The sequence below is a fragment of the Apteryx mantelli genome, chromosome 5, assembly GCF_036417845.1.
Source record: "Apteryx mantelli isolate bAptMan1 chromosome 5, bAptMan1.hap1, whole genome shotgun sequence".
NCBI lineage: Eukaryota > Metazoa > Chordata > Aves > Apterygiformes > Apterygidae > Apteryx > Apteryx mantelli.
In genome coordinates, this window is record NC_089982.1 from 84,419,289 (window position 1) to 84,445,838 (window position 26,550).

Sequence of the window (26,550 nt, forward strand, 5' to 3'; positions counted from 1 at the left end):
TTTGCCATCTACCTAAGGACCCTGCTTTTTGCTAGGGAATTTGATTTCCCGAGGGGAGGGAACGTGGCTTGACCTCTCCCTTTCGTTTCATTTCAACTTGAGTTTCTGGTCCTCGTATTGGTACCAAATCCTGGTTTTTCGTAACGAAACGAGCTGTTCCTTAGGAGACAGGTTCTGCCGCTACGGCAGGGAGGGTGGCTAGAGCTCCGGCCCGAGGCTGGGGACATCCTTCTTGCACGGGCTCGCCGTAGGGCCTGGGACAACTCGCTGGCCGTCGCTCTGCCTCTGTGTGCCCTGAGTAAAACGGAGGTAACAAACAGCGGATATCTCGTTCTGGCCTTGTACCGTGCCTGCGCGCAGCACCTAGCCGGGCAGAGCTGCAAATGCCCGTGGGGATGGGCTCCGACAGGGATTACGCTGGGAAGGGTGACATGGAAAAGTAGGTTTTGAGAGAGAGAGGGAGGCACAGGGGGAAAAGCGAGACCCCAAAGAGCTTTTTACTTCCTTCAGCGATATATACATTGCCTTTAGGAAATAAAACAACCCCCCGGGAGCCCAACGACCCTTATTTCCCCGAGACGAGCGCCCATTTTCACGTGATGCTGCGGATGCGGCGTCCGACCCCGGCCGCGGGGCTGGCGGATGCTGCCTCCTTAGGGCTCTGTGCCGGCTGCCGCCACGCTCAGTCCGTCCCCAGATGAGATGAGTTTTGCCCCGTTCTCAGCGCTGCTTCCCCGCCACCACGGAGCCTGCAGCCTGTCCGCTGCGCGGCGCCGGGCCGGCACAGAGCGGGCGACCTCTCGGTTTATTAATGATGTAGCGACGCTTCGTGGCTCTTGTCTCCGAGAAATACTCGCCTCTCATTTTCCCTCCTTCTGTTTTGCCTAGGGCTACCAAGAGAAGAACAAGTTCATCGCTGCGCAAGGTAAGCTCTCGGGTTTTCTAGCTGCTCTGCCTCGCGCGAGCGGTCCTCGTGGTCCTCGCGGTCCTCGCGGTCGGTGAACCGATGCAGGGCTCAGTGCCGCCGGCACACGGGGCCGACGCGAGCACAGGAGGCGCTTTGCTCTTCCGGCCTTCGCGGGCAGCGGTGTTGGGTATCGCTCGGGTTTTGCCAATCGTCGGCCGCTGCAACAACCCCGCCGGGCCGCCGACAGCTCGCACGCCTGGAAATCGCCTTCCCCTTTCCCCGGCGCTTGCTGGAGAACGGAGGCTGGCTCTCGCCCTCCGCCAGTGCCCAGCTGGGGGGAAGCTTTCGCTGCGCTTTTCTTCTGGCCCTCAGCCTCTGGCTTGGCAGGGAATGGTTAGGTTGAGTCAGCTCCTTGTCTACCAGGCGGTAAATAAATATTCTTGTGCCGTGTTTAGATAGGATCTTGCGGTTAAAGCACGGGGCTTGGGGGCAGGACTGGCGAGTGCTGTTTGTGACGGCCACGGTTTCCCTGGCTGACCTTGGGCGAGCTCGTTTCCAGGCTCTGCGTGTCCGATTTCCCCTTCTGCTGCTAAAAATGGAATTCCGGACCGTAAAATATATCCAGTCCCTTAAAAAAACCTGCTATTGTGTGATATTGTTCTTCGGGATCGCTGACGTTCCCAGACGCCGAAGCGCGTCCTGTGCTGACACCTATTGGCAAAAAAATCGTTGCATCATTAGCAACACGTTATTGCCGCCCGGGTGGGTTTCAGTCCCCATACTTGATGTCTTACCAGCACTTGGCTGGTTGACGTCTTCTCCCAAATCCCACATCCGCTTGCCTGCCGTTTAGGACCAAAAGAAGAGACGGTGAATGACTTCTGGAGAATGATCTGGGAGCAAAACACAGCCACGATTGTCATGGTGACCAACCTGAAGGAGAGGAAGGAGGTAGGCAGTGAGACGCGTTGGGGGCAGCTTTCTACCTGGGCGTAGTTTGCACGGAGGCAGAGGTTGTGCCCAAATACACCCAACGCCGTGCTTGCGAAAACAAGACCGGTCTTATGTTTAAAGGTAGTTTGATGTTCCTTATCCTTTAGATGGGGCCCTAGGAACCTGCTTCTGATAGACCTCGATGTGTAATATATATTTATCATGGTGCAAACTTCCCAGGAGCCCAGAGCATGCGACAGACACAAACCCTGAGCGCAAGGCAGGTCTGACCTGTTCCCGGCAGAGCTTTTGGCCCAGTTTCCTTCGGCTTTAGCAGCATCGGGAAGGAGCCAGATCTTCAACTGCTGCATTTTAGCCTGTGCAGCGAGTCACTTTTGCAGCTCCGGTTGACACCAGCCAGGCATTTTGCACGGTGCATTTATCTGTGCAGCGTTTCCACTATCTCAGTGCCAAGTTTCCCAGCTGCAGATGCGGCGTGCCGGCAGCTGGGCTTCCCGGGGCACCGCTGCGGGCTGGGAGGCCATGTCCCCCCCCTCTGGGACAAGCCTCACCTGAGACTTTCAAGACGCCGGGCCTCACCTGTATGGTTTTCATCTCCCTAGTGTAAGTGTGCGCAGTACTGGCCAGATCAGGGCTGCTGGACATACGGAAACATCCGGGTTTCTGTGGAAGACGTGACCGTCTTGGTGGATTACACGGTGCGGAAATTCTGCATTCAGCAGGTACTGTGGTCCCCATCTCCTATCCCCATCCTTCGGTCTCACGTTTCGCATCCTAGAGGTCCTGCCGGGGTCCCCAAACTCTCACGTTGCCCTAGGATGCTCTTGGTGGCTCTTTGACAGCGTGCGTGGAGGGCAGAAGAAGTAAGGAGGCCATCCAGGAAATACAGTTCCTTACCTATAAAGAGGTGCAGTGGGAGCTGTTGCCCCCTGCAGTGGTTGGATCCGTGACCACAGCACCCATGTCTCCATTTTCACCAGAGCTATTTAAAACTTGACTTACCTTAGACACCTGGCGTCACGGCGTTGAAAGCGGTGCGGCTGATTTATAGCAGATCTGAAATTCAGTCCCGTAATACCGCAGTGCTGGCTGTTGCCGGTGCCGGAGTGGAAGCGGGGTGGGTCCATGCCCGCGTGGGACGTAGGTACCAGTCCCTGCTCTCACCCCCAGCCACGCAGTGCCTGGCTCCTTGGGCTGAGCAATGAGGCAGATTTATCTCCTGAGCTGAGACCAAATCGAGTGCCGTCTGCCTTGGTTTTAATTACTTCCCCATCTGTCGCTACATTTTTCCTCCTCTGAGACGCTGGGTGTTTTAGTCACTGTTTATTTTCCTAACGCGCTATGAGGCAGGCAACAAAGAGCTGACGCATAGGCGACCGGGCGCCTCTGTTGGAAACCGAGCTAGACGTTGAGCTGGGATCTCCTGAACCTCGCGCTTCGCTTTGACGGCCAGGAGATCCATGCACGGAGGTTGGGTGGACGCCCAGCAGCCGAGGCTGGGCTTGGCACCTCTCTCATCAGCCACCTTTTTGGACGCGGGGACAGCAGTTAGTCGCAGAGGAGTACGAGGAGGCCCATCTAGACCTTGTCCCTTCCTCTAGAAGCACTAAAAGACATGCTCAGCTGGTGAAGTTAGCCTAGTCCGGTTGACTTCCATGCGGGCATCCTTCGTAAGCTGGTGCTCCTGTCACGGAGGTACCATACACTCAGGGCAAGCAGGGCACTTCTCTGGTGTTTGGCAGCACCCGTAGGGTGCAAGATGTGGTACTGAGCAATTAAATGTCATGCTTTTGGAGCCTCATGTGGCCCCCGAGTGCAGGTCCACACACTTCTAGCTTGTGGACATTAGTGTTCCTTAAGCCTCAGAGTTCAGTTTTGGGGCTGTAGCTCCCTCCCGTCTCTGGGTTTTGGGGAGAGGAGATGAATCTAGGTTTCTGTCAGTAATGGGGACACGCGTCTGCCTTCCAGGTGGGGGACGTCACGAACAAGAAGCCGCAGCGCCTGGTGACTCAGTTCCACTTCACCAGCTGGCCCGACTTCGGGGTGCCCTTCACCCCCATTGGCATGCTGAAGTTCCTGAAGAAGGTGAAGACGTGTAACCCCCAATACGCAGGAGCAATAGTGGTGCACTGCAGGTAAGTCCGGCGGCGGCTAGCCCTCTCTGCCTCTCCCGCGTCGCCCGGAAAGCATCTTCTGTGTGACACCCACATTCTTCTGAATGAAGCTGCAGTCAGTGATGCGATGGTGTTACCGCTCGCGTTGCGTTGGAGCCAAAACGGTCGTCGTTTGGCTGAGCTCAGTTCAGAGGGAGCTAAGCGAAAAGCCGCTGCCGTGTGTTGGTCGCGTCCCCTTGGCGCTCTGCTGGGTCAGGCGCAGGAGGGCACCAGACCTTGTTGCGGCCAGCCGCTGCTCAGCTCGCAGCTTGCACGGGAGACGGGACCGGAGCCTTTGAACGCTTGCGGAGCGAGTTGCAGGCGCAGCAGCAGGTCCGGGGAACCGCGGGAGGCCTTGGACAGCGTCGCCCGTCCAGCGGCTGCGTGCATCTCGCTGCGCTTGCATCTCGCGCTTCTGCAGAAGCCGAGCCGTAGCGCCGTGGCGCGTTCGGGCTCGCTTGGCGGCGGAGCGCCGATCCGCGTCCTCGCGTTTCGCTCACGAGCCGTGCTGACGGCAACGCTGACCGCCTCGCGGCCCCTTTCACCTGCCAGGCTCGCCGCAGACCCCCACGGAAGCAGCGGGCCCTGCCTTCTGCCGTAGAGCACCGTAGCCGGTATCGCGGGCGGCAGCACGGTTTGACCCGAGGACGCTTGCTAAGTCCTTCCGTGCAGCCGTGTGCAGAAACTTTTCCCGCTCGCTGTAGCCTACAGCGTCGACGGGGCTCCCTCAGATCGGCTCCCCAGACTTGAACCTAAAGGATCGTCCCTTCTTTGTCAGCTGCTGCTCCGTTCGTGCTTCAGCAAAAGAAAATCCCCCGGTTAATGGCCGAGATGGTAACCACATCTGGAGCCTCCCAGCTCCCGTCTTTTTAGCTTCCTTCTCAGAAGGCAGTTGACAACAGAGCTTTGTCTTTCAGTAGCATCCACTAGCCTCCTCTTTCTTCATCTCTCCTTAACAGTTGAGTTACCAACGCAGAAAAAAGGCTTCGCTGTGGGCTCACCTTCAGGGCAAGGAGGGTGACTGGAAGGAGCAGGGCACAGCTGGCGGAAACGGGCAGCCCTTAAGTCTCAGAAAGCCGTCACTGGCTTGGGTTTTGCGTTGAGTTACCCCTGCTCTGTGCCTTCGTGCGCAGGTCAAGGTGGTTACTGGAACGTGGAGATATATGCATCCCTCTGCAAAACCCAGGGGGGTTAAAAAGAGGCTGAGAAGCCTCTCTCTTCTCTGAAATAATGTTTGCTCGCTGCTGGGAAGCGCTGCATTCCCGTGCCTGGGTTGCGTTGCAGTGCCTGGCTCACTCCCAGCGGCGCCGGAAGGGACCGAGCTCCAACGCTGTTCGCACTGACTGCTTGTTCCCTCTGATGTTTCAGCGCCGGGGTAGGACGCACGGGCACTTTTATAGTCATCGACGCCATGCTGGACATGATGCACGCCGAGAGGAAGGTGGACGTTTACGGCTTCGTGAGCCGGATCCGGGCTCAGCGCTGCCAGATGGTACAGACAGATGTAAGTTCGGGTTTGTTTAGGCTTTGCTCGCTGTAGTTAGGTTTTCTTAGCACAGTCAGTCCCCCACACACTCGGGAGACCTTCACACGCTCCTTTTAATCACCGGTTTCCCTTTCAGCTCTGCATGAAGTTCCTCCAGTTCTCCCAGGTCATGTAGCAGAGAAGGTCTCAGTCCCTTTGGAGGGGCAGAAAAATTATTGTCGATTTTTCTGGAGAGCACTGGGGTCTTACACGCGTGCTGTGCGCTCGGTGACCGCTTGTGTTACGTGCATGGCCTGGGGGTTTGCAGCCCACGTGCGTGCACACGCTGCGAGACGGATAGTAAGTGGAGAGGAGCATGAAGCAGAAGCTGATGGTTTCTCCCTGCAACTCTTGCAGATGCAGTATGTGTTTATATACCAAGCACTTCTGGAGCACTATCTCTACGGTGACACAGAGCTGGAAGTGACTTCGTTAGAAATCCACCTCCAGAAAATCTACAACAAAGTGCCAGGGACCAGCAGTAACGGGCTGGAAGAGGAGTTCAAGGTGCGTATGCTGAAGGGAAGCTGGTTTTGAGCACTTTTCAAAAGAGAACTTAACGAACGTTGCATCAAAGTCTGTCCCGAACAGCAGATTTTGAACAGATCCTAGGTCCCTTCCCCCATGATGAGCACTCCTACTGCTGCAGGACGTTTTGGTGGGTTTGCTCGGACCACGCTGGGCTGCTGGGACTGTCACACGCTCGGCTTGCTTTCGATGACTGTGAAAGCTGTTACCGCTTTTGTTCCTTCCTCCGCAGAAGCTAACTTCAATCAAAATTCAGAACGACAAGATGAGAACGGGCAACTTGCCAGCAAACATGAAGAAAAACAGGGTGCTTCAGATAATTCCATGTAAGGGCTGCTCGTCTGTCCGAGCAAAAGCACGCTCGGCGGGTTAGGGTGAACCTTTAGGGTAGCTGTGGTGACAGGGCTTTTCTCCTCGATTTTCCCTTTCTTTTTCAGCCTCTTGATTTTTCCAGTTAGGTAGATTTTCATGAACAAACTTAAAACCGCCCTTGGGCTTCCTTGTAGCTCTTGCTTTTGTTTTATCCTGTTCCTGTCATGGCTTTCTTCTTTGCAGGTTCATACTCCCCGAGGCCTTCTACCTCAAGGGAAAAGGGAGTCTCTATTTGAGCGGACTTTTTGCTCCCTGAGTCTCTCCTCAACATCCCCTTCTCACCTGCCCTGGCCTCCCTGAACCATGGCAGAAGCTGGAGCCGAGTCTCCTCACCCCAGACTGGTGCTGTAAACGCAGGGTTCCCCTTCCCATATCTCTCTGGCCTGTCACCTTGGGGACTTTCCATCTAACGGCCACGCACGGTTTGCGAGGAGTTGTGCTTTGAAAGCATCCCCCAAAACGCTCATCTATTTGCTTCTGTTTTAGATGAGTTCAACCGAGTAATCATTCCAGTGAAGCGAGGAGAAGAGAATACGGACTATGTAAATGCTTCCTTCATTGATGTGAGTATTTGTTGTCTTCTTTTCATACTCTCCCACTGGAAACTCTCTACTTCACGCTGCTTCCCGTGGGAAGGATTTATCTTGTCCTGAAACGCTTCCTCTCTGGGTTTCATAAGCCTCTTTCCACCTGGCTTTGCTTCATGTCAATGGCTAGTGCTGGTTTTGTCTCAAACGAACCCCGCAGACAGGAGTTTCACCAAGACCTTCCAGTCTTCTGACCCACAGAGACCTGGGAGAGGAGAGCTAGAGCCTGAACTGATCCTCTAAATCCCGGTCTCACTGCTACAACTCCCAAGTTTGGATGAAGGCTTTGGAGAAAAGGACACGTGTAGCCAGAGCACTGATTGCTTTATGGCACTGTTCGTTTGGTCAGAAAACATCCCCTAGATGAGGTAACGGAGCCGTACGCGGATCCCAAAACCCTTGAGAAAAACCAGGTCAATCCTATTATACCTGTCTTGCTGACCGGAGGAAATGAGGCAGCGGGGTTAAGTGCTTTCCTCGCTCCGAGGTGCGTCGCACATCCTCCGCTCGTGAGTAATCCTGTTGACTTCAGGGCAACGTCTCCTATGAGTATTTACCTTTGTGCAGGGAGGCCGGTGCTGTGAAAGTCACAACGAATCCTTCTCTTTAGCCCAATTTCTGTTTTCATCTCCTCATGGCAGGTATTTTTCCAAAAGGGCCATTGCTGCCGTAGGTTGAACCAGTGAAACCAGTGTATTCCCAGCCGTAACGTCCCAAATTAACTGCTCCCTGAAACCACGCCGGCTGGGTCCCCACAGGATGGCGTGTCCGCGCTCTGGCTGCATTAGCTTTGAACCAAACACAAATCTGAGCAGCCCTCCGGCCTGGCAGCCTTGTTGTTCCAAATCTAGCTCCGAAAGCTTAAATGTCATGTAAGCAATTCTGTTGAAGATTCAATTTCCTGCCTCGGCTGAACTTTGCTACAGTGACAAGCTCCAGATGACTAGGCATCTTTAGCCATAGCTTGCTGTGAGGGCACAGGGGAATATTGGAGGTTTTCATTCTTTGAAACAGGAACATCTCTGGGTTGTGGAACAGCCAGAGTCACCCTGACTTACTACAGGGCATGTTTTTGCTCACGTCTTCCAAAAATCCCCAATGAAAGTTGCAGCTGTAGTCTCCAGACCTTCGGCATGATTGCTAGCTCTTCTGCGAAGTTCAACCTTCGCAACTTCTTTTAGGAGCAGGAGCACTGGAAACCCAGATCTTTCTTTACCAAATGGGTACGGCGTGGAGGCAATATGATGATTTCTTTAGAAATGAAGTTCTTACCGTGATAAAACGCTGCCTTATGGCATCTCGGCTGATGAGCGGGGACGTGTCGATGTCCATGTGCAGGGACTTAACCAAGCCCTCTGTGAGAGCGGGTCCAGCCAAGGCGGATTTCTCTGCCTGGGCTGAGATAGTTCACATGAACAGTCGCGCTGCTCTGAGGATTAACTCAGCTGTGCTAACTTGGCCGCGTCCGGGAGTGTCTGGATGTGTCCTCTGTCAGCAGAGACGTTATTGCCCTTTGCTGCTCGCCGCCAGCGCGGCTGGTTGATCCGCGTGCGCGGTTAACCGGGGCGGCGGAGGAGCCGTGACGAGCAGCCTGGAGAGACACCAGCCGCTTCGCCCGGCGTGCGGCGACGGGGCATGGGGCGCGGGGGACGGCAAACACGTTGTTCCCACCTTTCCGTGCGTTTGCCTGCGTTTTCTGCGCAGGCGCTGGGCTCCGGGGCAAAGCCGGCACGCTTCGCGTCGGGCAGGACGGCGCTGCCTTCGGGGGCTGCTGGTCACCGCGGCGGCTTGCAATTGCAGGGTTATCGCCAGAAGGACTCCTATATTGCCAGCCAGGGACCTCTTCAGCACACGATAGAGGACTTCTGGAGGATGATCTGGGAGTGGAAATCCTGCTCCATAGTTATGTTAACAGAGCTGGAGGAGAGAGGCCAGGTAAGCGCCCGGGGCATCCCTGCAGCTAGTGAGGCTTTTTAGCGCCGGTGAAGGAAATCGGCCCAAACCCTTAAAATCTCCAGATGGCCCCGGTGCTGTTGCCAGTGCCTTGCAGCCCGCCAGCGCCACACACGTGGTGTTGCTCTTTCAGCCTTTCTCTGGCAAACGCACGCGGGAAGGGGATTTCAACCTCTAATTCCAATGCAAAGAGTCCAGATGTTTCCAGATCCGGAGGAGAGGAGTTAAAAAAAACAACTCTGGACCCTCAGTTCTCAAAGCAGCTCCGAAGCTAAATAGTGGCACCTGGTGTGGCATCTGCTCTAGCAAGCCGGTGCCTCACAGCTCCTCTCCTAACCTGCGTAGTTCCCCGTGGCTTCGGAGGGTGCCAACCCCAGGAGAAGGTCCTTCCACTAAAGGCAGCAGGAAAACAAGAGGCTCTTCACCCTGTCTCCTCTTTTATGCTTTCTCAGGAGAAGTGTGCTCAGTACTGGCCTTCTGATGGCTCAGTGTCCTATGGAGACATCACCGTGGAGCTGAAAAAAGAGGAGGAGTGTGAGAGCTACACAGTGCGGGACCTGCTGGTGACGAACACCAGGGTAAGAGTCTGGCCTTCTCCCTTTGGGGAGCTCTGGGCTCTCCGGGGTTTTGCTGTCATTAATCCCTGCTAATGGACATGGTGCTTTGTGATTCCTGTGCTCCTGGACCTTCCTTCAGGCATCCAAGCCCTCTTCAGCTCCATCATCTCCCAATCATCCCCAAAGTAGCGTTCATGCCCTGCTCATCCTTTCCTCCATCTCCCCGTGTGTGCTGCAATCTCAGCTCCTTTCCAACTGTTAACCCTCGCCCTTAGGGCTGTTTCCATCCCGCTGGTTGCTTGTCATCCAGCTCTTCCGTCCTGCTGCCATCGAGCAGTCTCCTTCCTACCGCTGCCTTACTGCCGAGCCTCTCTCTGCTCCCTGCGCCCTGTGTCCTGCTCTGACACATACCAGCGACCCCTCTCCGCAAGGATGCTGCGCCTGCGTTCCTCTTGGACATCCATTTTAGCCCAGTGCCCCAGTTCCACCTTTTCCGTTCCTCTTCAGTAGCAGATGCTCATCAGCTAATGTCATTTCTCCCATCGGCTCTGTCCCTTGGAAAATCCATTGCTTTTGCCAGTTCTCTTGAGCATTTTCTCCCCTTAGATGTGCATCCTCCTGACGCCTGTCTCACCTTCATCCCCATCATGATCAAATTATGTAGGTTGCTGGCACAAGGCATAAAAGCAGCTGTTGAGAGGTTGGGAAAGGATGGTCAGCAGCAGGGATGTACCTGCAGGCAGATATCTCCACCTGCCTTGCTGGCAGAGCGAGATCCTGAGATAGCAGGTTTTTAGGTCCGGATCTGGCCTCCGATGGGCTCACTGAGCCCGAGCTGTGTTCTTCTGCCAGGAAAACAAGAGCCGACAGATTCGGCAGTTTCATTTCCACGGCTGGCCAGAAGTTGGGATCCCCAGTGACGGGAAAGGGATGATCAACATCATCGCGGCCGTGCAGAAGCAGCAGCAGCAGTCTGGCAACCACCCGATCACTGTGCACTGCAGGTAAAGCCGGGCGGAACGGGGGGCCGGATGCCGCTGCGAGGGGACTGACGCTGAAATGAGCTTGAGCGACGGTAAAAAATCGCCCGTATGGACGTTTCCATTTACCTTCTGCTTTCCCTTTGCCAGTGCCGGAGCAGGAAGAACGGGAACCTTCTGCGCGCTGAGCACTGTCCTGGAGAGGGTGAAAGCTGAGGGGATTCTCGATGTCTTTCAGACGGTGAAGAGTTTGAGGTTGCAGAGGCCGCATATGGTGCAGACACTGGTAAGCCCGCTGCCCGCAGCGCACGCTCCCCGCTCAGCGGGAACGGCCTCCGGACTCGCTTTAGTTCAGGTTTTAAGGGAAGACTTCTTCAGCTTGAGGTTGTCTCCAGGGAAGAGTAAGGGATGGAGGCAGGGCAGGAGGTAGAAGTCCCTGCGATTCCCTCTATGCGAAGGGGTGAAGCTTGGCTGGCTGAAGGCATCAGCCACCCTGATGAGTGTTGACACTCCCCTAGGAGCTGTAGGAGCCTCCTTGGAGACTTCTTCCCCCACCCGCCACGTGTCCATGGGCTTCCCAAGCCTGGAAATTTGTCCCGAGCGGCTGTAGCACAACCTTGGCACGGAGGGAAGGAGCAGGCGGTACTAGATGAGGTTTTGCAAGGGACATTTGCGAGGATGCTGAGGACTTCAAAGAAGTCCTTCTCTTTGGGGCCAACTTAAGACCTGCGCTGGCCCAGAGAGGAAGGGGAAGCAGAGGAAGAGACGGGATACTGCGCTTTTTCCGTTCGCGAAGCGCGCAGGAGGCCAGATCCCCCGTAACGAGGGCTGTAAGGCAGGTGGGGCAGAAGCCGGGCTGCTCGGAGCTGCTCGCCGTGGGGTCCGTTGCCACCCCGCTCGCCCAAAGCCGAGCTTGGAAACCCTACAGATACCTCTTTTGAGGGACCAACCCTTGAAGTCGAGGTCACCATAACGCGGGGACGAGGCTCCTCGACCTCTCCTTCAGCCACCGAACCCAAGGAGCTTTGGAAAAACGCGACGGGAAGCACCCGCTCGTCCAGCATGTCCCAACCCCAGCTCGCCGCAGGCCGCGGAGCGCCGGCTCGGCTCGCCGCGGCCGTTTCGCTCTAGCTAACGCTGTGCTCTCTCCGCTCCCGCAGGAACAGTACGAATTCTGCTACAAGGTGGTGCAGGAATATATCGACGCCTTCTCGGACTACGCCAACTTCAAGTGAAAAAAAAACCCCCCACCACCAACAGCAAAAGAAACAAATGACGGAAGAGTTGCCTTCTTTAATATTTTGTAATATTCTGTTTGTTAATATACCCCCCCAAAATATGTGTATATATCTTAACTGTTTTAAAGATTGGTACCATAAGCTTCATACTAGCCGGAGATTTTATATGTAGCAAAGTGTTAGTGCGGATACTGTCAGCTCCTTTTTTTCCAATGTTTTATTGGGGAATTAAATAGCGTGATGTCTGGATTAATATTGTCATACCATCTCTCTTTGGAGAGTTGACGCAGGCTGTTACTTTGTTTGTAAAACTTTTTTTTTTTTCTTCTTTCTTGAGGGAGTAAAGCCTTTTTTTTAAAAAAAAAAAAAGAAAAAAAGAAGATATTCTGGATCTCATCTGAAAAAAAAAAAAAAAAAGAAAACCCACAAGCACAAGCTTTTCCGAATCCGCAGGGAAATGGTTTCACATTTTTCTGCCGGTCAGCTCTTGAGAAAAAAAGGAGAGGAAAAAAAAAAAAAAAAAAGCTTATTCTGTGTGTGTGTATATATATATAAATATCCTAATTTTTGTATAAAAAGAAAAAGCAAAAGTTTCCTCCTTCAGGGTCAGACCGCCGCGTGCTGCTGATCTGGAAACCGTGACGGTCCCGAACGCAGCAGCCACAGTTGGGATTTCAACCAAAAATAAAGAGGAAAAAAAAGGGAAAAAAAAAAAAAAAGGATTTTTTGCTCCCTGAAGGAAACTTCCGTGTGTCGCGTGCCAGATTTTAGCCTGGCCTCCTCCGGCTCCCGTTGGTCCGGAGAAAAGCTGCCACCGGCATCCTGCTCCCTTCTGTCCCGGCAGAGCCGCTCCGACGCCGCCGGCTCCGAAGGGTCCTTCGGTCGCCCGCCGGCCGCATCCTGCCCTCGCGTTGGCCTAAGTCGGGAATACCACGAGGAAATGGAAATCTGGGTGGGCCGGCGGCTCCGGCGTTGTGTCGGAGCACGGGTCGGGGGCAGTTTTCCCCCTCGGCGGGCGACGCCGCTTCCGAACCGAGGCCTCGGCGGCCGAAGCGGGGGTCTCTCCCGCCGGCCCCTCCGAGCCGAAGGGCGCCCGAAGGCCGGGAACGGGCCGGGGGGGCGAAGGAAGCGCTGGGGGGGGGGGGGGGGCCGGCGCCTCGGAGCTGCAGGACGTGCCGCGCTCTGCTTCTGTAGCTGAAAATAAAGACAGAACAAAACAAAAAAAGTAGCGTAATATGGTCCGTTTTGCCTTTTTTTTTTTTTTTGCTGGTTTTTTGGTTAAAAGAGGCCTCCTCGTTCTCGAGGGGGGGGCCGGGGGCGGCGCCAGCGCAGCGCGGCCCCGGCTACAAATAAGGGCGCGGAGCGGCGCCCGGCGGCACCGGAGCCGGCGGCCGCGGCGGCAACAGCAGGTGAGACCGTCCCGACGGCGGGGACCGGGGTGCCCCAGCCCCGAGCCCCGACAGGGGGGACCGGGGTGCCCCAGCCCCGAGCACCGACGAGAGGGGACCGGGGTGCCCCATCCCCGATGGGGGGGAACCGGGATCCCCGAGCCCCGACGAGGGGGGACCAGGGTGCCCCAGCCCCGATGAGGGGGAACCGGGGTGCCCCAGCCCCGCCGGGGGGGACCGGGGTGCCCCAGCCCCGACAGAGGGGGAAACCGGGGTGCCCCAGCCCCGAGCACCGACGAGAGGGGACCGGGGTGCCCCATCCCCGACGGGGGGGAACCGGGATCCCCGAGCCCTGACGAGGGGGGACCGGGGTGCCCCAGCCCCGACAGAGGGGGAAACCGGGGTGCCCCAGCCCCGACAGAGGGGGGACCGGGGTGCTCGAGCCCCGACGGGGGGGAACCGGGGTGCTCGAGCCCCGACGGGGGGGGAACCGGGGTGCTCGAGCCCCGACGGGGGGGAACCGGGGTGCTCGAGCCCGGCCCCGCGACACGCCGGGGTGCCCATCGCTGTCCCCCAACCGAGCCCCACGGGGCACCCCGGGGTGCCCATCCTTGTCCCCCGAGCCCGGCCCCACGGGGCACCCCAGGGTGCTCGTCCCCGAGCCCATCCCCACGGGGTGCCCGGCCCCGACGGGGGAGGGGGGGGACCGCGGTGCCCGTCCCCAAACCCATCCCCACGGCAGCCCGGGGTGGCGGGGACCCAGGCGTCCTGCCGCTCGCCTCCGCAGCCCATCCCGCCCCGTCCCGTCCGTCCGTCCGTCCGTGCGTGCCGTCGGGGGCCGCCCGGTGGCCATGGCGCCCCGCGGGGCCCTGCTGCTCGTGGCGCTGCTGCTGCTGCTCGTCGCCGTCCGCCGCTGCCCGGCGCAGCACTGGTCGCACGGCTGGTACCCGGGGGGCAAGCGGGACCTGGGCGCCCCCCCGCGCCCCCAGGTGGGTGCCCCACGGCTGGGGTTAGAGCCCCCTTTTTGGACTTACAGCCCCCATCCCGGGGTCATATCCCCCTTTCCTCGGGTTATGGCCCCCATCCCGGGATCCTTGCCCGCTTTCTTGGGGTTGTATCCCCCTTTCTTGGGGTTATAGCCCCCCTCCTGGGGTCATACCCCCCCCTTTCTTTGGGTTATAGCCCCTTTCTTGGGCTTATAGCCCCCATCCCGGGATTGTATCCCCCTTCCTTTGGGTAATCACCCTCGTCCCAGGGGCAGAGCCCCCTTTCTTGGGCTTATATTCCCCATCCCAGGGTCATATCCCCCTTTCTTTGGGTTATGACCCCCATCCCAGGGTCATATCCCCCTTTCTTTGGGTCATACCCCCCTTTCTCGGGGTTATAGCCCCCATCCTGGGGTCATATCTCCTTTCTTTGGGTAATCACCCCCTGTCCCAGGGTAATATTCCCTTTTTGGGGGTTTATAGCCCCCGTTCCGGGGTCACATCCCCTTTCTTTGGCTAATCACCCCCATCCCGGGGTTATATTCCCCATCCTGGGATAATATCCCCCTTCCTTTGGGTCATATCACCCGTCCCGGAGCCGCATCCCCTTCCTTTAGGTGGCATCCCCCCCCCCATCCCGGGTTGCACCCCACTCGGGGGGGGGGGTTGTTACCCCCTCTTTGGGGTGCTCCCCCCCCCACCCCGGTGTCCCCCGCTGACCGCTGCCCCCCCGGCGCAGGTCGCCGACGCGCCGCGGCCCTGCCGGACCCCCGGTTGCGCCCCGCGGCAGCCGCCGGGGCTGAGGGCGATGCTGGTAAGGGGGCGGCGGGGGGGGGCGCGGGGGGGTCCCGCCGGGGGGGGGGGTCCCGCCGGGGGGGGGGGTCCCCCCCACACCGCCTCCAGCCCCTCCACGGCCCCTCTCGCCCGCAGGCGGCCGCGCCGCACCGGCCCCCCTGGAAGAAGCAGTGAGCCGCCGCGGTGCCCCCCGGCCCCACAGTCACCTCCCCCACGGCGCCCCCCCCCCACGGGCTGCCCACCCACTGCCGCCGTGGGGCCCGGGGGCGCCGCAATAAACCCCCGAGTTGGGCTGCCTGCGGCGGCGCGTCCTCTGTGCGCCGGCGTGGGGCCCCACGGGTGCTGGGACCCGCTGGGTGGGTGCTGTGGGGTGGGTGCTGTGCCCTTTGGGTGGGTGCCATGGGGTGGGTGCTGTGCCCCATAGGGGCAGGTGCTGTGCCCCATAAGGTGGGTGCCACGGGCGGGCGCTGTGACCCACTGGGTGGGTGCTGTGGGCAGGTGCTCTGCCCCATAGGGGTGGGTGCTGTGCCCTATCGGGGTGCGTGCTGCGTGCCCCTGAGTGGCTGCTGTGCTCATCGGGTGGGTGCCAGGGGTGGGTGCTGTGCCCCATAGGGTGGGTGCTGTGCTTATAGGGGTGGTTGCTGTGCCCCATAGGGGTGTGTGCTGTGTCCCCCTGGGCAGGTGCTGTGCCCATTGGGTGGGTGCCAGGGGTGGGTGCTGAGCCCCATAGGGTGGGTGCCACGGGCGGGCGCTGTGACCCACTGGGTGGGTGCTGAGCCCCATAGGGTGGGTGCCTTGGGTGGGTGCTGTGCCCCCCTGGGTGGGTGCTGTGCCCCATAGGGTGGGTGCCAGGGGTGGGTGCTGTGCCCCCTAGGGTGGGTGCTGTGCCCCCTAGGGTGGGTGCCAGGGTTGGGTGCTGAGCCCCATAGGGTGGGTGCTGTGCCCATTGGGCGGGTGCCGTGGGTGGGTGCTGAGCCCCCCTGGGTGGGTGCTGTGCCCATTGGGCGGGTGCCGTGGGTGGGTGCTGAGCCCCATAGGAGAGGGCACAACCCGGCCTGCCCCAGCCCCTGAGCCTGCTCCGACCCCAGCCCCAAGCCCTGCCCCTGACCCCGCCCCCAGCCCCAACCCCTCCCTTAGCCCCGCCTCCACCCCAACCCCGCCCCCGGGCCGGGGCGGCCACGTGGTCCCGCGCTGCCCGCACTACATTTCCCATGATGCCTGTTCCCCGCCGCACTCCCATTGGCGGCTGCCGTGGTTACGTCACTTCCGTCCTGGCGGGCGGGCGGGCGGTGGGGCGAGGTCCGCCATGCTGCCGGCGCTGCGGCGGTGCCGCCCGCGGGCCCTGGGGGTCGCTCCGGGTGCCGGGCTCGGTCCGGGTCCAGGTCTCGGGGCCGGGCTCGGTCCCGGCGGCGCAGCCTGGCTCGTCCCGGCTCGGGGCCGCAAGACCCGCTACGACCCGCCCGCCAAGTCCAAGGCCTCGCGCCTCAAGGTGCCGCCGCCCGTCGACCCGGCCGAGCTGCTGGTGGTCACCGAGCGGTACCGGCAGCACCGGCTGGTGCTCAGCGCCCTCCGGTACCGGCGGGGCCTGCTGGAAGGGGCCGCAGTGGGGCGGGGGGCGGCTGCGGGGGAGGAGGGGATATGGGGCGGTGGGGCCGGGCCTGGGGTTCATGCGGGGCCTGGCGAGGGGGGCAGGGGGGCTGGGGCCGGGACTGGTGTGGGTTAGGAGAGGATATGGGCTGGGGGGGGGTCGGGGTTTGGGGTAGGCGGGGGCTGGGGCCTGCTGTGGGGTAGGGCAGGGCTGGTGTGGGGTGAGGGAGGGAGGGTGTCAAGGCTGGGTGTGGGGCTGCCGTGGGGCAGAGGAGGGTCGGGGTGGTGGGGCCGGGGCTGCCGTGGGGCAGGGGAGGGTCGGGGTGGTGGGTCTGGAACTGCCGTGGGGCAGGGGAGGGTCAGGGTGGTGGGGCTGGAGCCCGTGGGGCAATTTGGGAGAGCCCCACTGGGGAGCCGAGCCGGGGCGGGCGAATCGGTGATCACGGCAGGACCATGCTCAGAGCCCTTCGCCTCCGGCCCCAGGTCCGACTTCAGGGCCGAGGTGACGCAGAAGAAGCGCGAGGCGCTGCTGGGCGGGGAGGACGCGGTGGAGCACTCTGAGGAGCATCGGCTCCTGATGGCCTGGAACGACGCTGAGAACACGCGGCAGCGGGCCCGCAGGTGAGGCGGCCTGCTGGGCGCTGCGGGAAGCCTGCGTGAGCCAGCAGCCTGGAAGTTAAGAGCTTCCGTAAATATACTTTAAAAGCACCGGCTGCGTTGATTTTGGTAGCAAAACGTCGCCTTCAAAAATAGCCGTTTGACGTTTTGACTTTAATAAATCGGCTTTTTAAGATGGAAGAAATGGGAAGTACCGGCTTTCCTTCCTGTAAAAGTTAATCCCTGTAGATTGCTGGAAACCGTCAAACCGTCTGCAAAATGGATTTGATGGGGACGGCTGTCCTCTGGCCAGGAGAGCGGCCTTCGAACACGACATTCAGGGCAGGGAGCGGCGACAGGCTGCTGCCGGCTGCCGGTTGCTGGCCCCGCTGGCAGCGCCTGGGCTCCCCTTTGTGCCTGAGCTCGGAGAAAGCAGGTTGTTCCCTTAAGGCCCTTCAGGATTTGCCGCCCAGAAGCAGCACCTTGCGAGGTGGTCGTGTTTCTGGTACCTCCTGTCGCTGACAGGTAAACTGCCGAGCGCTTGATAACCTCCCGCTCTTCTGCAGAGCTTGATATCATCGGAAACGGCTGTAGCTCGGGGTTAAGGCACTCCATGTTCCCTGGCGGACGCCGCTCGCAGGGAGCCATCCTCTGGTCAGCCCCTAGAAGCGGATAAAAAAAACCCCAAAGCAATCGGGAAACTGTCTGATGCGCTGAATCTTAAAAGCAGGAAAAGGTTAAAGGGAAAAAGCTCATGTTTCCCTTCCCCGTTGGCTTTTCCTTCAGCCTTCCCAATGGTCTGCCGCAAGGTGCTCAAGCTTCCTCTTCCGGATGTTGCCGGAAGAACCGTATGCTCTGACTTCAAACTCCCAAACAAAGCCCGAAGGCAGAGGTGAACGCTGCTAGGTCTCGGGTCTGTGCCGTGCCTGCTGCTTTATTCATCTACGAAGGCTTTTGCATTAACTGTCCTGGTCGCAGGGCCAAGAGCGCTCTTCCGTCCCCGTGCTGGGAATAGCGAGGGCTGGCTTTGCCCTTCCCGTCTGTTCCGGCTGCGCTCAAACGTGCGGGTTTTGTACCCTGAGGTTTTCGTGCCACCCTACGGGGTATAAGCATTCAACAAAGCCTTGGTTTTCTTCTTTCAGGGAGGAAAGAATTAGGAAAGAGGAGGAAGAACGGAAGAAGCAGAAGTTGCAGGCTGCGGAGAACAAGGCCAAGCTAACGGAGGCTTTTCTGAAGGAGAAGGAGAAAGAGGTTCTCCAGCTGCAGGTAAGAGCAGCTGGCGACTGCCGGGGAAAACAGTGTCACCAGTCCCTGCGAGCAGTTCGCTGGGACCCTGTAGGAGTGGTGTGAAAGCAGTAGGCTTGTTTTCCAGAGAGTTTTGTATCAGAAACTGGGAACGCAAATCTTGGCACCCTCTGGGAGCGTTGACAGCTTGTAGATGGGACTGAGGTTGTGTGGGAGCTCTGAAAACAGAGGGGAGGAATAATCCTGAGCGATAGAATAAAGGTCTCCCTCCTCCTGAGGTTGACTCGGCTCCTGCTGAGATGCTGAAGATGTTAGTGGCATCTCAGGGTCTCCATTTCATGGGGAGCGCGGAGATCTGCGAGCTCCGCAGGAACCTTTGCAGGCGCCGGTAGCTTGGGCAGAGGTGACGGCAGTCTCGCGGGGGGTAGAAATATCCACGTGAAACGCAGATCTTGTCCTCTGCGGAGCCCCAAGCCTTTGCCGGGTACGGTGCCTGCTCTGCTGCCCGTGGTGACTTGTCTGTTAACATGCGTTAAGCGCCGGCGCTCGTCTTTCCTTCAGGAGGAAGCCAAAAAGTTCATCACCCCCGAGAACTTGGACGCACGAATTGAAGAGTGCCTGGACAATCCTCGCAACTACAACTTCGCCATCGACAAAGAGGGAAGAATAGTCAGACGGACCGTTCTGTCCTAGCGGCCCCGCTGGCGCATGTGGCTCGGCCCGGTCGCGGTGGGGAGGGGAGGTTTCGACGCGGTTGCTGTCGGCGCGCTGAGTTTCTGGCAGGGGTTGGCGGAAGGGAGGTTTCCTCCTTCGAATGCGCAAATCCACCGTAGAATCGTTGGCCAAACAGCCCGCGGGTCTAGCTGTGGTTCCTGTGCTGAAAGGAGAACACCTGCGATTACAAAGGTGGGGGGAGAGAGAGGGAGAAAGCCGGGCTTTAAATGAAATCCGGCTGCGTTGAACTCCGGAGGCGTTAGCGGTCTGCCTCGGTCCCTGCAGAGCGGCAGGCAGCGGAAAAGCTGCCTGAGAAGCTGCTGGTGGTCCTATTCCTGTCGCTCGGAGAGGCTGCTCTGCACTTTCACCTCCCGCTCGTTTGGATCCCTCCTGTTTTTGGGCTAAACTTAACGGGGTTGAGTGGAGTGAGAACGATCCCGAGGCAGATCCTATCTCTTAGGTCCCTGGTGTTTATGCTCCAGAGGAATCCGATCCCTTCATCTGCTTTGCCGAGCTAAAACAACCTTGATCTCTGGTCGCCTCTCACGAGCTTGACTCTCCCTTTCTCCCTTGGCCTCAGCCTTTTTCTGCCCTCGCTGGTTTGAATTGATCTTGAATATGGGTAACCGAAACTGCACGCCTTTTCCAGGTGAAGTTGTACATGGACTTTGCATTATTCCCATCACAGAGAAGAAATCAGTATCTGACTAATCTGACACCTTTTCATGTTAGGAACCTTGTGCCTAAATATCTCAGCTTCTAACAGAAGCTTGCCGGTGCCCGTGCGCGTGGCAGTAACCTCTGCGTTGTTTGCGTTTCAACTCATCTTGGCGCTTTCGAAAGAAAACGGGGTCTGGGTCGTTTTGTAGAAAACACTTTGTTTTATTGGGCGAAATAATTCTTAGTTTCTCTGGTCTCCGCTGCGGTGGAAGGACTCTCTTTAGTCATTCCTGTTTATTCCCTAAACCCTCCTTTGAACATTCACTGAAGTGAGAAAATCGTGCGGTGGAAGCCTAAACGAAGCGTGCTTCGTTTAGATGCATCCGCTTGTTTCTTTTCCCCTCTTCAGGCACGGTGGCTTTTTTTTAACGCATCACCTAGGGCTTAAGTTGTAGATAATACTGCGATTACTCCAGCTCGCAGCTCTTGCTGGGTCCTGTTTGGCAGCGCTGGCTCATGCTGCTCCTGCAGACGGACCCGTGCTTGCTCCGTCACTCCCGGAGCGGGCCGGAGGTCGGCTCTGCCCCAGGGGTGCTGTGCTCGGGCTGCAGTTTGCTGCTGTTCGGCCAGCCCGGAGCACGGGTGGAGTGAACGCCGGCCCCTCTGCAGAAGACCACAACTCAACGCTAAAAGCGATACAGGAGATCTACCTTAAATCTTGGCTTTTATCTGCGCTTTTCTAAAAATGGCCTCTGCTCTCCAGCCGGTCACCCGAGTCCTCCGGAGCAGACAGCAGCAGGAGTCTGCAACCGAACCAGGCAAGCACACGAAAACCAGACTTTTTTGTTTTTGTACAAGCTTTTATTTCTAATGAAGAACACGACTTAAATTTGAGTCACGAAACTTGGTTCATCTGTTAGGCTGATGCCGGACTCGTACAGCTTGATGGGTGGCGAGTCCTGTGAAGCCTTCTCCCTTCTGGGTGTTGGGTGGTCTATGGAAACATCGCTTCTAGGTCACAAGATGAGTCAACCGTACAGCCCTCTGCGGGGGGAGAGAGAGCGAGCACCACGTAAATGAAACAGCACGAACCGCTAGCCCTTAGAGACCACCCGTAGCTATTTTTAATAACGGATTGAGCGAGATTGCGTTAAGTTTGTGCCCCGTAAGCTGCAGCAGGAACGTTCTAGCGGTTCGTGGAGGGATCTCCTGTAGCGTGGCCTTTCTGGAGGAATCTGGGGTTTTTGGAAAGACCCGGCTGATGAAGGAGGCGGCCAGCTGGACCGCCGTGCGGCGGTGGGAGTCCTGCCACCTCTGCAGCCCCCTGCGCTTGGCTGCCGTCTGCCTTTCCCAAAAAACCTCGCGATCCGCGCCCTCCCTTCTCCCTTCTCCCGTGTGTCAGGGCGGGTTTCCTAGCCGAGTCCGCCCTGAGCGGGACGGTCTTTGCCGTTAGGTGGATAAAGGGCCGAAGAAGGGTTGCACCCGGCCTTTGGGGGACGTGCCCTCTCCCGATTTTATATCGTAGCCGCGGATCGCCTCTCGTGCGCGTCGGAAGAATGGGGGAGCAGCAAGCCGCGGCGGTGAGGGCTGGAGGGAAGGGAAGCGGGGGAAGCCCGGCGCCGCTCAGCTGCGGCTCTCGGGGTCTCACCGTTGCTGCAGCAGATGCCGGAGGCCGCGCAGCTCCCTCCGTTGCCGCCGCACGGTTTGCGGCCGGACTCGCAGGGGGTCGGCAAGAAGTTCTCTTCCTGGCACCGCAGGGTTTCGGAGGTGCCCAAGTAGCAGCCCAGCTCCTCTCCGCAGCAGATGTTGGGACCGAAGCAGCGGCCCTTGTTCCTGGGACCGCAGGGCAGGCACTGGGGGGGGGGGGAGAGACACGGGGGGGGACGTTAGCGAAGCGAAGAGCCTCTCGCGCCGCCCTCGGTGCCTTGGGGTCGAGCCTTTAGCCCGGAGCTTCTCGGCATCGGCAGCCTCCTGCTCCTTTCGGCTCCGACCCGGCCCCGCCAGTTCGCTTCGGAAGCTGCCGGATTTATTTCCGCAGCGTGTTTGAGAGCAGCGTGGAGATGCTGGGGGGGGGGGAGCGAGGCGGCCCTGGAGCAGCGGGAACCCTCTCGTTGCCGTTGGTTAAATCGGGGATCAAACACCAATTTCACCCCCCCTCCCAAAGCGATTGCTGCTATTCCGTAAGAAAAAAATGCATTTGACATCTTTATCCTCCTCGGGGATCGGGTGGCCGTAGGAGAAACACGCCCGGTCTCCAAGGCGGCCCGGCACGGTCCTACCTTTCTGATGTCCATGTCCAGGATGGCGCGTTTGCCCCCGATGGGGCAGTTCTGGATGTAGCAAGCGGAGGAGAGAGCCAGGAGCGCCAGGAGGCAGACGGCGAGCGCCTTGCACGGCATGGCTGCGGGTGCCTCGCGCTCCGGAGTCGGATTGGGAAGCTTTTTTGGGTTCTCGTCCCGGCGGGTAGCGGTATATATAGTGCTTACCCATGCCAGCACCGGCGTCACTCATTTCCCTTAAAAAATACAAGGCATTGCTTCCCACACCAAAGGGCTCCGCTAATAGCCGGAGGTCGAGGATGTGAGGTCAGGGCCAAGGCGCTGATTTTCTCCCTGCTCCTGCTCCGACGGCGGCGGGGGAAATGCGTGGAGGCTCCGGATGCCGTTCGGGGAAAGGTGGTTCCCCCCCCCTGCGCGTGGTGGGGTGGCCGTTCAGGTCCCTCCACCAAACGCTCTGTGCTGTCCTCTTCGGCCAACACCTCTGCCTCCCCCTTGGCCGTGGGCTGCAAGGGGTTGGGTAGGGTTGACGGAAGATGCCTCCAGTGGCCTGGTGGGCTGTGTCCTCCTGGGGCTAAGTGCTTCCTTTGCGTTCAAATCCCCTCCAGCGGGAGAAAAATGACCCCGCTTTCTCCTCCGGGAGGGTCCGGAGGTCTCTGCGCTGGGGGGATGAAGCACGGTGATGGCCCCTTCTCCACCTGGCATTTGGGGGATGCTCGGCCTTGTGTGTGTCCTGCTCTGAGGCTGCGGTGGGAAGAGGAGAACTTGTGCCAGGTGGGGGACACGGAGCCCTGCTTTCACCCGGCACCGCAGGTGCGGCTGTAGCTACCGAAAACCCACCAAACTCCAGCCGCAAAGGCCTCGAAGCCAAAACCCGCTATGGCTTCCGCCTCCGCTCTCCTCCGAGCCGACTCCAACGCGCCGGCTGGACCCCACGGCCTCGGCCGTGTCCCGCGCTGCTGCTGGAGCACCAGCGGATGGTGCCGAGCGGGACGGATGGTGACGCATTCCCTGCCGCCGGCGTGCTCGCGCTCTCCCCGACCCCTCGCCGTCGTCACCGTGATTAAGAGCTTCCCGGCTTGCATCAATTCCCGCGCCGCGGACGGCGGCCCGCAATCCTTACGGCTATCGAGACCATTAGCCCCGTCCCCATCCCCGGCACCGCTTAATTGGGCGATATGCAGCCCGGTGGCTTCGGGGACCGTCCCGGCCGTAACCTCTGCCGTCCCTGCCGGCCCGTGGCAAGACCTGCCGCTCGGCGGGGCCACGGCGGCGGCGGAGGGGGGCACGGGGTCAGGTCGCCGGTGTCGTCACGCCAGCGCGCCGGGGTCCGTGCTGATGTGCCTGGACCGGGGCGGGGGGGGGTCCGATTTCCTCGCTCCCCGGCGCCTGCGGATGCTGCGCCAGCCCCCATGTGCCCAGCTTGGGCCCAACAACGGGGGTCCGGTGGGGGGTGTTTTGGTGGCCGAGCCCCCGCTGACGTGGCCGGCGGAGCCGCTGCCTCCTGCTCCACCTCCCGCCGCGCCGCCGCCCCCCGGGGACCTTATAAACCCCCCGGAGCTGCCGAGAGGCCGGGAGATGATGGGATCGGGGCAGGGGGTGAGCAGCTCGGTTTGGGGACCTGGCCCTCGGGAAGCTGCCCAGACCCAGCGCTGGTAAGAGACCTGGGGAAGAGGAGCGGGTGGGCTGGGCTCGCGGCAGTGCCTCCGAATTTCGGGATGGAGGGGACAGGGACAGGAATAGCCGGGGGATCCCATGTGTTGGGGTCTGCCGGGGGCCAGCGCAGCCTGGCGAGCCAGGGGTGACTTGATGGAGAAACGCAAGCCCCTCCGGAGGGGCTGGTAGCCAAACTGTGCCACTGGTGGCCCGTCTTGCCGCCACCGCCGTGGGGTGCTCGTCCCCCTGGGCGCCCCTGGAGGAGTCGTCTCCCTGTTCCCCCCCCACCGGGGAAGGCTGCCAATGGGATCGGGGCCACCTCTGCTCTATGCTGGAGGGTGGTGGAGACCGGAGACCTTCTCCACCCAACCATGGTCCCCCCCCAACCCAGCTCAACCCAACTCAGCCTAACCCAACCCAACCCAACCCAACTCACCCAACCCAACCCAACTCAACTCAACCTAACCCAACTTAACCCAACCCAACTCAACCTAACCCAACTCAACTCAACCCAACCCAACTCAACCTAACCCAACTCAACCCAACCCAACGCCGCAGAGAAGGCTAGTGCGGTGCAAGAAGACAGGTTTATTGGGGCACATGGGGACAGAGGGGGGGTAGTGGTGGGGGCAGCCGGCTCACAGCAGCGGCGGCGCCTTGCCCTGCTGCTGCCTGTTGGCCAGGTGCATCAGCTTGAGGAGGAAATCGCCGGCCGAGGCGTCGAGCGCCGTCAGGTTCCTCAGCACCCGGCCCCGCTCGCCTGCCACTTCCTCCTCCTCCTCCTCCTCCTCCAGGCAAGCGGGCTCCAGGCTGCAGGTCTCTGCCGCCGCCGGAGCAAGGAAGGAAGCAGAGCGGGAGCAGGTTATTCGGCAGCACCCCTTTGCCATTTCCCCCCCCCCCCAACCCCAAACCAGGGTCAGCGGCGAGGACGGCAGAGATTTGCACGCGGGCAATGTCGCATGCTCCAAGTTTGGGATGGAGCACGGAGCGGGGGGGGGGGAAGGGGGGTGCTCAGCTCTTTTGCAAGGGAAAAGTGTGCTGCCGCCGTGCCTCAGTTTCCCCTTGGGACATCCAGGGCTGGCTGGAGGCTTGCCCAAACCTTGGTTCCCCCCTCCCGGGGGTTTCCCGTGCCCAGCCCCATTTCCTGGCGACCCCCTTACCGTCGGTGCAGCAGATGCCGGGGGCGGCGCAGCGGCCACCAGCACCGCAGGGCCTCCCGCCAGCCCGGCAGGGCGACGGCAGGTAGTTCTCCTCGGCGCAGCGCAGCGTCTCCGCCGTGCCCACGTAGCAGCCCAGCTCGGCGCCGCAGCAGATGCTGGGCCCGAAGCAGTTGCCTCTGTTCCCGGGGCCGCAGGGCATGCACTGGGGGCGGAGGTGGATTTAGTCGGGAGGGATGGTCGGACAGAGGTTGGATCCAACCATCCCGGGTGGAAAACCAGCCCCGTGCCATGCACGAGGGGCTGCACGGCCCCTGTCCTCCGCCACCGCCCTGATGCGCGGCCCTGGGCATGTTCCCCAGCCGTGTCCTGCCTCTGCTCCCGGGGCACCCTGTGGCCACAGGATGCTTCATCTGCCCTTTGCACCCTTTTTCTTTTTGCACCCTTTTCCCCACTTTCTCCCTTTTTTAAAGTCCATCAAACTGCAAAAAAGCAGGTTCCCGGCAGTGCCCCCCCCCCCCCCCGGCCCCCCCCCCCCCCGGCCGTACCTGTCGCATGGCTGTGTCGGCCAGGGCCCGTTTGCCGCCGCGGGGGCAGTTCTGGATGTAGCAGGCGGAGGCCAGGGCGAGGAGGCAGAGGAAGGAGAAGGGCAGCGAGGTCTCTGCCATCGCGGCGGGCGCCCGGAGCCGAATCACGCGTGTCGGGGGGAGGGAGCCGCTCGCCCAGCCACTCACCGCCGGTCGCATCGGGCCCCGGCTGTGCCCGCTGCTATTTATGCCGCCGGCGCCCCTTTCCCTGGGGAGGAGGAGGAGGGAGGTGGGTTTGCTTTCCCCTTTTTTTTTTTTTTTTTTCTCCTCTCTTTCCTTTTTTTTTTTTTAAGTCTTTTTTTCTTCCCAAATAGCAGCCGAGCGCATCCGTAATTGCAGTGATTCAGTGCAGACGCGCAAGGCGCTGGGGGCTGGCGAGTCCCCTGAGCTGCGGCCGCGCCGAGGGGCGCAGGGACGGCCCGGGGGGGGGGGGGGGGAACTGCATGGGGGGGGGGGCACTGCTTTGCTGGATGCTGCTTTGGGGAAAGATGCTGATTTGGGAGGGATTTTGGGATGCCGGGATGGGGGGGGGGGAGCAGGGGGCTCGGCCGCAGCGCGGTGGATGCAAAGCGGGACTGAAAGGTCCCGGCGTTTCCAACCGCTTCGTCCCACGCCGGCGAGCTCCGGAGCTGGGCTTCGGGCGGGAAAGGGGGGGGGGGGTCTGGGCTGAGCAGGGGAAATTGCCTGCTTTTGGGGGGGGGGGGGGAAACCTGTGGGTGCCAGTTTTGCCCTTCCCCGGAGGGGAGCAGAGGTGGCGGCCACCCCTTCCCTTGCGGAGCTTCCCACCGGAAAGCACAAGGACGGGGCAGAGAAACAACAGCAGAAAAAGGGGGGGGGGGGAGACAACAAAAAAGACACTTTTGGGTCCGGCGTTGACTGTCCTATTGGCAAACAGCGTGTGCTTATGAACTGTGCTGCTGAGACCTGGCACGCTCGTAGCACCGCTGGGCTGCCAGAAACGTTACTTTTTTTTTGGGGGGGGGTGGGGGGGGGGCTCGTTACCTGCTCACAGCCCCCATGGTGTTGCAAAGGCGCCGTATACATAAGCGATGCCCTTTTTCCCCCCCCCAACCCAACCGCTAAACAACCTCATTAAATGCGCGGCCGCGTGGGTTGGGGTTTTTTCGGGGGGGGGGGTGGGTGGGGGG

At 59.9% G+C, this 26,550-nt stretch overlaps 5 protein-coding genes across 8 annotated transcripts in view; 3 read left to right on the forward strand and 2 right to left on the reverse strand.

The window, feature by feature from the left end:
- Positions 1–12,884, forward strand: part of PTPRA (protein tyrosine phosphatase receptor type A) — a 109,144-nt gene extending 96,260 nt beyond the window's left edge. For all 4 annotated transcript variants that reach the window (XM_067298392.1, XM_067298395.1, XM_067298393.1 and 1 more), the window contains 13 exons: positions 889–925; positions 1,761–1,858; positions 2,464–2,583; positions 3,830–3,996; positions 5,383–5,518; positions 5,897–6,046; positions 6,300–6,393; positions 6,926–7,002; positions 8,827–8,961; positions 9,432–9,557; positions 10,389–10,540; positions 10,667–10,802; positions 11,677–12,884. In XM_067298392.1, the coding sequence (XP_067154493.1) occupies positions 889–925; positions 1,761–1,858; positions 2,464–2,583; positions 3,830–3,996; positions 5,383–5,518; positions 5,897–6,046; positions 6,300–6,393; positions 6,926–7,002; positions 8,827–8,961; positions 9,432–9,557; positions 10,389–10,540; positions 10,667–10,802; positions 11,677–11,751 (1,503 nt within the window). In that variant the 3' untranslated portion in view covers positions 11,752–12,884. The remainder of the gene's footprint in view (positions 1–888; positions 926–1,760; positions 1,859–2,463; positions 2,584–3,829; positions 3,997–5,382; positions 5,519–5,896; positions 6,047–6,299; positions 6,394–6,925; positions 7,003–8,826; positions 8,962–9,431; positions 9,558–10,388; positions 10,541–10,666; positions 10,803–11,676) is intronic.
- Positions 12,885–13,941: 1,057 nt separating this feature from the next.
- On the forward strand, positions 13,942–15,196 carry LOC136992276 (progonadoliberin-2). The gene is made up of 3 exons (XM_067298398.1): positions 13,942–14,131; positions 14,868–14,942; positions 15,059–15,196. The coding sequence occupies exons 1-3, from the start codon at positions 13,994–13,996 to the stop codon at positions 15,095–15,097; spliced, it is 252 nt and encodes an 83-aa protein (XP_067154499.1). The 5' UTR covers positions 13,942–13,993; the 3' UTR covers positions 15,098–15,196.
- A 1,008-nt stretch (positions 15,197–16,204) lies between these two features.
- Positions 16,205–19,982, forward strand: MRPS26 (mitochondrial ribosomal protein S26). The gene is made up of 4 exons (XM_067298396.1): positions 16,205–16,495; positions 16,994–17,131; positions 18,250–18,373; positions 18,914–19,982. The coding sequence occupies exons 1-4, from the start codon at positions 16,230–16,232 to the stop codon at positions 19,043–19,045; spliced, it is 660 nt and encodes a 219-aa protein (XP_067154497.1). The 5' UTR covers positions 16,205–16,229; the 3' UTR covers positions 19,046–19,982.
- Positions 19,983–20,687: 705 nt separating this feature from the next.
- Positions 20,688–23,192, reverse strand: LOC136992275 (neurophysin 1). Its single transcript, XM_067298397.1, has 3 exons — positions 22,006–23,192; positions 21,375–21,579; positions 20,688–20,770 (listed from the first exon to the last, which is right to left on the reverse strand). The coding sequence occupies exons 1-3, from the start codon at positions 22,123–22,125 to the stop codon at positions 20,721–20,723; spliced, it is 375 nt and encodes a 124-aa protein (XP_067154498.1). The 5' UTR covers positions 22,126–23,192; the 3' UTR covers positions 20,688–20,720.
- Positions 23,193–24,296: 1,104 nt separating this feature from the next.
- Positions 24,297–25,557, reverse strand: LOC106491727 (neurophysin 2-like). Its single transcript, XM_067297261.1, has 3 exons — positions 25,364–25,557; positions 24,819–25,020; positions 24,297–24,478 (listed from the first exon to the last, which is right to left on the reverse strand). Exons 1-3 carry the CDS (start codon positions 25,481–25,483, stop codon positions 24,297–24,299), a joined length of 504 nt encoding a protein of 167 aa, XP_067153362.1. The 5' UTR covers positions 25,484–25,557.
- Positions 25,558–26,550: the final 993 nt, after the last annotated feature.